This window comes from Bos mutus, chromosome 7 (assembly GCF_027580195.1).
Source record: "Bos mutus isolate GX-2022 chromosome 7, NWIPB_WYAK_1.1, whole genome shotgun sequence".
Lineage (NCBI taxonomy): Eukaryota > Metazoa > Chordata > Mammalia > Artiodactyla > Bovidae > Bos > Bos mutus.
In genome coordinates, this window is record NC_091623.1 from 62,251,420 (window position 1) to 62,260,801 (window position 9,382).

The 9,382-nt window shown below is 55.2% G+C and overlaps 1 protein-coding gene across 1 annotated transcript; it reads right to left on the minus strand.

Moving 5' to 3' along the window:
• Window positions 1–243: 243 nt before the first annotated feature.
• Window positions 244–2,874, minus strand: CSF2 (colony stimulating factor 2). The gene is made up of 4 exons (XM_005888375.3): window positions 2,429–2,874; window positions 2,290–2,328; window positions 1,445–1,570; window positions 244–665 (listed from the first exon to the last, which is right to left on the minus strand). Exons 1-4 carry the CDS (start codon window positions 2,585–2,587, stop codon window positions 558–560), a joined length of 432 nt encoding a protein of 143 aa, XP_005888437.1. The 5' UTR covers window positions 2,588–2,874; the 3' UTR covers window positions 244–557.
• Between the last annotated feature and the right edge of the window lie 6,508 nt (window positions 2,875–9,382).

Here is a 9,382-nt window from a genome sequence, read left to right on the forward strand (position 1 = left end):
ACCTGTGAGCACCCAGGGAAGCATGTCCACGTGTGCAGAATGTCATACCCAGGAGGGCTCCCGCCTCCCCTGTGCTCTGACAGTGCTGAGTGTCCAATTGTGCCTTATCTGCAGGCCCCTGCCCCCTCCCCCAACTCCCAGCTTCCTCCCCTCCCTGCCCTGGGCCAGGGAGGAGAGCACCTTGAACATTTGCTCATGATTGAAAACAAACTGGAAAACTGCACAAATCAGAACAGACTTCGAATAATTTATTAATATAGAAAAACATCTTGAATAAATATGGGGTATGAGTTTAAATAAATAAATAAATAAATATTAAAATACATAAATATATAAATAAATATTGCTGATCCCTGCCAGTGTAAAACATTTCCCGTTTCCCCTGCCACACCTGTATCAGGGTCAACATGGCCCTGAACAAGCCAGCAGCCCCCTACAGCTCTGGCCCTCCCTGTGGTCCCTCCAGTGTGAAGATCCTGAGTTTTGTTTGGCTCTTTGTGGGTAGGAGGGCAGCGATCTGTGAGGTAAGCTTCCACTTCTGGCTGGTTTGGCCTGCTTCACTTCTGGGCTGGTTCCCAGCAGTCAAAGGGAATGATAAAAAGGAACTCCTTCAGGTCCTCTTTGAAATTTTTGAAGCTGATAAACTGGGTTCCACAGGAAGTTTCCTTAAGAAAGAAACGGAAATAAAAACCCTGAGTCCAGGCATGAGTGGGTGACGTGGGGGAGGCATCAGCATGTTTCTGTGCTGTCTCTTAGAACTCGGAGGTCAGAAGGCCTGTCTGAGGCCCGCCTCCTGACGTGGGTCAGGTGACACCTTGCCACCCGTGTGTCACCCAAAGGGTGCACAGAGCTGTTGGTGGCAGCTGGCCCAGGGGCCCGATAAAAGTGCAAGACGGACACTGGTCTGCTGGGCAGCCGGGCCCCTGCGTCTTTGGTCCCAGGCCAGGGCACAAAGCTGAGCCCCAGCTGTCTCTAGGAGCCCAGAATGAGCACGTTTCAAGGCCGCAGACCTCACTTTTCCCACAGGGAAGGATTGTTTGGGGCCTTTTTCCATTCCAAGTAAGCTTTCCTCCTTGCTCCGATGCAATCCAGGCAGCCCAGGAGGGACCAGGGGAAAGTCCTTTTAGGAGGAGGCACTTGGGCTGTGGAACTTCCTCTGGGCCTTAGGCAGGCCTTGAGTTTCCTTGTGTTTGCCTCACCTCTGACATCATTAACAGTAATGACAAGCAAGGTACCAGCTCCCGCTAGGACATGATACAGTCTCTCGAGCTCCAGGGCTTTAACACCTAGAGTGGTTCCCTCTCAGGAAGGGCTGATTATTACAAATCTATTGATTCAAACCATTTGGAGTCCCAAATACCCACAGCCAAAAGTCTCGCCCCACTATTTCTCCACCCTCCTCGAAGGAGACCTTCCTGCTTGCGCACCTAGTGGGGGCACTCACCGGGGTGGGTGGGCAGTGTTTCTCGTAGTGGGTGGCCATCATGGTCAAGGAGCCCATGAGACTAGTGAGGCTGCCCTGCAGGCCCTTCTTGTACAGCTTCAGGCGAGTCTGCAGGCACGTTGGCTCCTGTGGGAAATGTCCATTCCTTGGTGAGCAGTGGCCGAGTGTGCTCTGGTGGGCCCAGGACACCCTCCCCATCACTGCTTCCTGTTCTCATCCCACTCTCCCAAGAGCAGGGCCTGGGAGGGGCACAGGATTGTTCCTGACTAAGCTCAGGCTAGGCCCTGTCATACACACAGCCTTGTCCCCCCATCCACTACAGACGAGTCTGACTCGCCCTCACCACTCAGCTCAGGCCACCTCCAGCCGGCACAACCACATTCCCTTGGTCTGGTATCTCAAGAGGGTCCCAGCCCCCAGAGAAGGAGATCGCTGGTCCTTCCACCCTTCGGGGGAAGGGGGTGGGGGGCTTGCCCAAAGCTGTTGTGCAGACATAGTTGTTCCTGAAAATCTTCTGTGACCTTCAGTGGCCAGCACGGTGTCCACAGAGCTTGGTCTCAGGGCACAGTGAGTGTCCCAAGCCCACAGCCCCTGTCTCATGACATAACCCCCGCCAGTCCCCTGGTGACCTCGATACCCTTGAACACTAGGTCTGTCCATGGCTGCTCAGCTAGTAAAGGAGTCCACATGACTGCCACAGGGGCAAGGCCTTCTAAGCAACCCTCCTTCTGGCAGCCAGCTGGCTAGAGAGAAAGCGGACAACCCTGTAAGGGTCCGTCTAAAATGGAGTCAGTCCCCAGGGCAGAGGCCTTTGGGAAAAGGTGTGTCAGAGAGAAGCATCTTACCTGGGAGTCAAACTTTTCAGAGACGACTTCTGTGTCATTCTGTAGGAAAGGAAAATATTCTGTTATCGAGCTGACAGGCAGGACGAGTCCAGGCCAGCAGGGTGGCCCAGGCATGGCCTGTGCTCCCTCCCTCACTCACCATCACAGCATCAGTGTCACTGCTGTGGTTCAGAAGGCTCAGGGCCTCCTTGATGGCATCCACATGCTGCCAGGGCCGGGTGGCAGTGTTGGGTGGGCGAGTAGGTGCGGAGAAGCTGCAGACCACAGTGCCCAGGAGAAGCAGGTTCTGCAGCCACATCCTCTTGAGGACTTTAGCCTTTCTCTCTGAGCACTGGGCTCACTGGCAAAAGAGCTCTTATATACACAGTTAGAGGAAATGATTAATGGTGACCACAGAACGCCAGGGAGGCGGGGGAACTACCTGAACTGTGGAATCTCCTGGCCCTTATCAGCTACCATGGAACGGTGAGCCTTTCCCCCAGGTGGTCAGGCTTGGGGGTTTTCACTAATGAGCCCTTCCAAGAATTGGCAGCCCACCTGCCTGCTTTCTTGAGCATTCTCCAGCCCTCCCCAGCAGTCTGACCTGCCAAGGCTTCCCCCTCCCTCTGAGGGGCCTCTGGGTACAGCTTGGACTTCCTGGCCTGAAGTGGCCAGGGCGGGGCCTGGAAGACACTGGATTGGGCTTCTACCCCCGCCCCCACCCTTGGCTCCCCATCCTGCCTGTGTCCCAAGAAGCCTTTGGGCTGGCTGAGCTACAGTGGGGCCCATTCTGACCCCAGTCTCCCCTTCTCCTCCTAGAGCTCACAGTTCTGGCCACAGTGGGAGATTGGAGTGTGAGAAAGACTCTCACAGGCCTGCCTCACTGCCCGCCTAGGCAGATTCCAGACCAATGACATGGTCCTGTGACAGCTCACCTCAGCTCCTACCAAGGATCTAGAGCGGTCAGCAAGCTGTGCCCATCCAGGGCCCTCTGCCTCACAGCTCCTGTGAGCTGAGGGAATAACAACCGTATGCATGTCCAACCAGAAAGATTCCAGATCCGAAAGCAACAGTCCTGGTGTACACAGTCATATTCAGCTCCCAAGCTGCATAGGTGGGTTGGGGCTCTCAGCTGGGATGGGTCAGGGTTCTGAGTTCAAAGCCTGCCTCCAACACCACCTTGCCGAGTGACTCTTCTGAGTTATATGAACCTTGCTTCCCTCTGCAGGGCATGCTGTTCCCTTTGAGGTGGGCACTGTGCTCCTATCTACAGCCTCTTGCAGGCACCAGCAGGGTCGTGGCTGCATCCACAGGAGGTACAGGGGACAACGGCTTCTTAACCAAGGTTCTTCCAGGCTCAACTTCCTACGTGGCCCCAGTGCCAGCCCACCTCCGGCTCAGCAGCCTCCCTGTGGAACAGGAACTGCTTCTGGAAAGGTCACAAGCTCTTGAGGGGCTAACAAGTGTTTGATTTTCACAATGGACTTTGGAGAGGACGGAATGAATTGGTGTTTACTTCCCCACGCTGTAAGTTTCATGATTGAAGGGGTATGGGTCCACACACTTCCGTATCTGAGTGTCCATGTGCCTGTGTGGTTGCTGTCTATACTTACAGATGTGTCAGGAGGGGAGGGTATTTTATGTGAGGTGCATCTGTGTGAGCCCCCATGCCTCTGCAGGTGCCTCTCTGATAGGGGAGGAACTCCCCACACTGGGTAATGATGTCTCAGGGCCCCAGATGCTGGTTTAACCTTGATTGATGGTGTCAGACATAAGCAAGGACATGCTGCTGAGCCCCAGTGGACAGCCCTGGGGAGCAGGTAGAACTCACTGAACACTGTGGCCCGAACCTGCAGCCCTAGCAAGTTTCATGGCATAGTAGGAGAGTTGCTGTCCTTGTACAGGGAAGCCAGGCCTTGGCCATCCAGACCCCTGCCTCCCGCGAGGTCCCTGCCAGGATCTGGGGCACACCGTGAGGCCAACCTTACTCATTTGCACCTGCTGGAACATTTCTAGGTGGCCAAACGGGATAAGAGTGTGGCATGTTCAAACCCTGGCCCTTCCTCTACCTTTTCCACGAAACCTCTGCTCAGGCCCTAACAGGGAACGCTCAAGGGGGAAGAGGGGAAGGTGCCACAGCGAGTGAGAGTCTGTGTCAGGCAGCGCCCTGGAGGCTGTGTGGTGGGAAGCAGGGGCCACAGGCTGTCGCTAAGCTTGTGGCCAGGGAGGCAAAGGGCTGCGTGGCCTCTCTGAGATGGAAGGTCACTTTCCTCCTCGAAATGAGTTGTCACAGCTCAGACAATTAGTCAACAAACTCTTCCAGTCTGCACCAAGCCCTGTGCTGAGGAGGAGGAAGTTGAGACCCTCCCACTGGTCCTTTCATCTAACCCTGACGCCTTTCAGTCCTGTAGGGGAGCAAGCAGTGGACCCTCCCATTGTACGATCCGGGCTGGGATGGAGGAAATTCAGAGCTAAGGAATCTCAAGGAACCACTTCTTCCAGCTCAGTGGTCACAGGGCACCAGAGACTTTTCCTGGGAGACACTCCCAGTGCGTGCTGAAAGGGCAGGTAGAGTCAGTTGGCAAGTCAGGTTGCCGGAGGGAGGAAGAGGATAGTTTAGGGGGAGAGTGTCTTGGGCGCAAACAGGTTTAGGAATAGGCATGGTGAAGAGGGGCTTCCCTGGTGGCTCAGAAGTAAAGAATCCGCCTGCCAATGCAGGAGGCGCAGGTTCGATCCCTGGGTTGGGAAGATCCCTTGGAGGAGGAAATGGCAGCACACTCCAGTTTTCTTGGCTAGGGAGTCCCATGGGAACAGTCCCTGGGGTTTCAAAGAGGTGACACGAGTTAGTGACCAAACAACAGCAATAACATGGTGAAGAGGAGGCGGCTTATACAGTGTGCTGTGGAGTGTAAGCAAGGAGGGTTAGAGCTACTGCCCACGTGCCCAAGGTGAGGACCCAGGGGATGGAAAAGCAGGTCTGTAGGATCTGAGGGCCCTGTTATCTGAGAAGAAGGGCTGAAGGCCAGGGCAGTAGTGTTTAGGGGCTAGAGGCATGATAGCTGGGCAAGAGACTGGCCAGTCGTCCTGGGAGAGAAGGAAAAGAGGAGCAGGAGCCACAGGAGAGGTCCACACCAGCAGGGTGGCCTGTGGGCATTGAAGTCGGCACACAGAGGACAGAAGTCCAGGGGTTTGACAATGAGGTTCATGGGCAGCCACGCGTCTTCCTTCTGGAAAGATGACATCAGGGCTGAGGCTGTGACACGGGCAGGCATTCCTAGATTGCACTGCGTGGAAAGTGGCCGTGATAACATCGAGCGGGTACACTGACTCAGGGCCCCCAGTGGGACTGTGGGAGGGTGGGGGTGAGGACCAAGATGGGCAGTGTGACTCCTCTTTGGCCCCTTTCCTACCCGGTCAGGAGAAAACCCTCTGGAAGGGGTTTCCTATGAGTGTCCCTCCCACAGACTCTGAAGGAAGTTAGGGGCTTGTGGTTTCTTTGGCATCTTTTTCACAGAGGAAGTTATCACAAGGGAAGGAAATGGGCCTCAGGGTGCCTTGCATCCTATGGGACCTTTGCATGAGCATCTCAGCTGATCTTGCCCTCCCTGGGCCTGCCACCCCTTGATGGGGTGGTGGCCCTTTTCCTCCCTGGGGACCTGAGAACCAGGAGAGCTGTGGCCCACCCAGTTCATACAATCACTGATGGCAGAGATGGGATTTGAGCCCATAGCCTCTGATATCTTCTCTCAGGGATCAGCAAGCCAGGAAATGCTAGTCACCTGGCTAGACCAGCAGAGGGATGTCCCCCTCAGGGCATTTATAAAGAGAGACTCCTCCAGGTGTTGGCAGGGAAGCTAGGGTGGCCTGTCACCATCCTTAGGAAGCCCTGGGGGCCAAAGGCAGAATTTCCCCAGCAGAGCCTGACATCCAGGTATCTCTGTCTCAGGATTAACTCCACCGTTGATCCCTGGGTAGCCCAAGAAAGTCCCTCCTCCCTGAGCCTCAGCTCCCTCATCTGTACAATGGATTTAATTATTGCTACCTCACATGGGAAATTGTTGCTTGTCCCAGGAAACTTCATGGGAGAATCCTCCCAGGTGGGAGGCATCGCTTTGGGAGTTTTCTAAAGTCTAAACAGGGCAGGGGACTCAGGCTTACTGGAATTTGCAGGGATAGCTACTCCTTGCCCAGCTGCAGCCCAGATAGCATCTTCCTCGACAGATGTGGCAAGGTGGCGAGCCCAATCACCACCCAGACTCTGGGCTCATGGGGGAACCCTCAGGAGAACCCAGTGTGAGGACAGCACTGTGAGTGGCTTGCCCTTCCTGAAAGAGATGTCGCTGTGAAAGCCCAGGCTGTCCTGGAGAGCTGTTGTGGTCCTGCTCTCTGGGTATCCCAAGACCCCTGGCACTGGCGAGTTTTGATTGGTCTAGGGGAATCTGAGGGTGGTTAACCCCCAACCATGTGTGTGTGAACTCTGCATCCATATAGCCCACCTTTCAGAGAGGTGGGTGTGTGGTTGAGCTCACAGCCCTCTGCTCTCAGAGCTCACTTCTGATGCTCATGTTGGGTAGGGGGCAGGGAGGGCAAGGACCAGACTCATAGGTATCAATCAAGACATGAACAGAAAGTGAACAGCCCAGAGGGGTCAGTCATGAAATGAGAGTGAAGCAAGCTAAGAGAAAGCCTTGAGGGGACTCACTGGATGTGTGGGTTGGGGTTAGGAGGTGAGTGAGGAACCTCTAACACTCAGCGTTCTAGTTCAGGCAGCTGGGTGGACAGTAGGGCCATTTGCTGCGATGGGGGAGACCCAAAGTATCAGAGAGGTTTGAGGAGTCAGTCCAGACTGGACTGGATGTGGCAACTTTGAGAGGCCAGGGGAACTTCAGAAGACTCACTTGTGGCCACATGGGCCCAAAGGTCAGAGAGAAGTCAAGGCATAAGACACGTGGAAGTCAGTGGTGAAGAGGAAGTTCCTGAGCGCTGTACAGAGTCAGCCAGGCCTTGGGCAGACCCAGGGATGCCAACTTTCAGGCAGGGCCAAGGACGATAGGGGTCTAGTGGCCAGGATTCGGCACTTGCACTGCCACAGACCGGGCTCGATTCCGGGTCAGGGACGATGTGTTTTCTGGGGCTTCCCAGGTGGTGGTGGTAAAGAACCCGCCTGCCAACACAGGAGACATAAGAGACGTGGGTTCAGTTCCTCGGTCAGGAAGATCCCGTGGAGGAGGAAATGGCAACCCACTCTAGTATTCTTGCCTGAAGAATCCCATGCACAGAGGAGCCTGGTGGGCTACAGTCCGTGGGGTCCCGTAGAGTCAGACGTGACTGAAGCAACTTAGCACCCAAGGATGATGAGATGTCCTTTTCACTTCACTCTTTGGTCCGTGGGGCTTCTTTGCTATTTCCCAGCATGGAACAACTATACACTCAGGTAATGACCTACCAAGGGTAGGTGCACCAGGCCTTCCCTCCCCCAACCTATGCCCCTCACCCTCCCAGAGGACCCCCTCCAGGGCTGGAAATGCATCTCCCACCTGTGAATCTCTGTCCCTTAAGCTCTTCCCCAGCTAGGAGTGTCATCAGATACCTAGAAGGGGCCTCTGCCTTTACCTGCCTCCTTGGTGTGTGGGGGCAGGGGGGTGGGGTGGGGAGACATTGGAGGCTTCATTAAAAATTAAAAGGAGAAATCTTTACCAGAAGCCTTTACAACTTCCCAAAGTCCTAAGGTACCCCTCACTTCTCTCTGTTTGGGTCTGGAGTTCAGGCAAAGGCACTGGGCGGGAGGCTGGGGACCCTAGCCTGGCTCTCTCACCAGCCCTCCTGGAGCTGATTGGCCAAAGTTGCAGATGCAAGCTTTCTCTGCTGGGCAAGATGGGTGGTTCTGGAACGAGCTTCCTTCGGGTCTTTTCTGAAGTGTTAGAGCTCCCTCTGACTCACCCTGAGGTCCTATTTGGGCAGGTGTGTCTCTTGCTTCCAGTTCTGTTCTTCAGGTCCCAGAGGGCTCTGGCCTTGAGCCGCGAGCTCCCTGCTATGTACCTCTGCCTCTGGGCAGAACCCCCTACCTCCTCTCAGCACCTTCCCCAGAGGCCACCTAGCCCCTCCCAGCAGGAGTAGTAACAAAGGGGTCAGTGAACTGTGGGGCAGGGGAGGGAGAAGGCCCACACAGTGTCTCTAGGATGACCAGAGGGGTCATCCTAGAGGATCTCTCCTCCCATCCCTAGGGCCATCGACTCATAAACACACACTCCCTGAAACACACCTTCATTTCCCACTCCCTCGGGCCACATCCTAGCAAGGGTTGTGCCAAGTCCTCTGTGTAAGGTTGTGGGGGCACAGCAACCGCCTTTGTGTTGAATGAAGGGTTGGAGGCCAACGGACCTGCCTTCAAGCTTGGCCACTTTTCACTGCATGACCTCAGACTGTGATTTCCACCTCTGGACCCCAGTTGGCTTATCTCCACAAGGAGGTGAAGGTCCGCTTTGCAGGTAACAACTCCCTAACAAAGAAGTTCGGGGCTGCATGGGGGGATGTTTTCTGTTTTGACTGACTGGGTGCCTCCCCCTTCCAGCTTCTATCACCCTTTGGAAAGAGAGGATGAGAGGGGAGTGATCGCTGGAGTTTGGGCCAGTCTCTGGAAGCTTCTGGTGGGTGTGGTAGGGGGTTTTCCTGTTCAGACCTTTCCTCAGCACCCCAGCACCACCCCCACAAGCAACCCCCAGGAGCAAACCCTGCCAGGCAGCCTGGGGATTTAAGGTCAGCTGACTAGGAAATGACTCAGTCACATGGATTTTCCTGGAGAGAGTCAACTGACAGCACGGGTGCAGGGCACTGTCCTCCCTAGTCCTGCCCCCTGTCCGGCGTGGGAGGAGGTGGTCCCAGACTGCCAGGAGCCTAAGGCTTTGCCTTGTAGGAAAAAGCAGCCACTGAGTCTAGCCCTCAGCCTGAGGAAAACAGTCACATTTGTTGGATGCTCACTGGCATAGGGTGAGCTTGTCCGAAATGTTTTCCCCGCTCTCATTCAAGGCTCAGACCCCCCTCTGAGGGGTCCATTGTTTTTATTACCACACTCAAGGGACCCTGGTCCTTCTCGCCACAGGGGACAGGACATAAG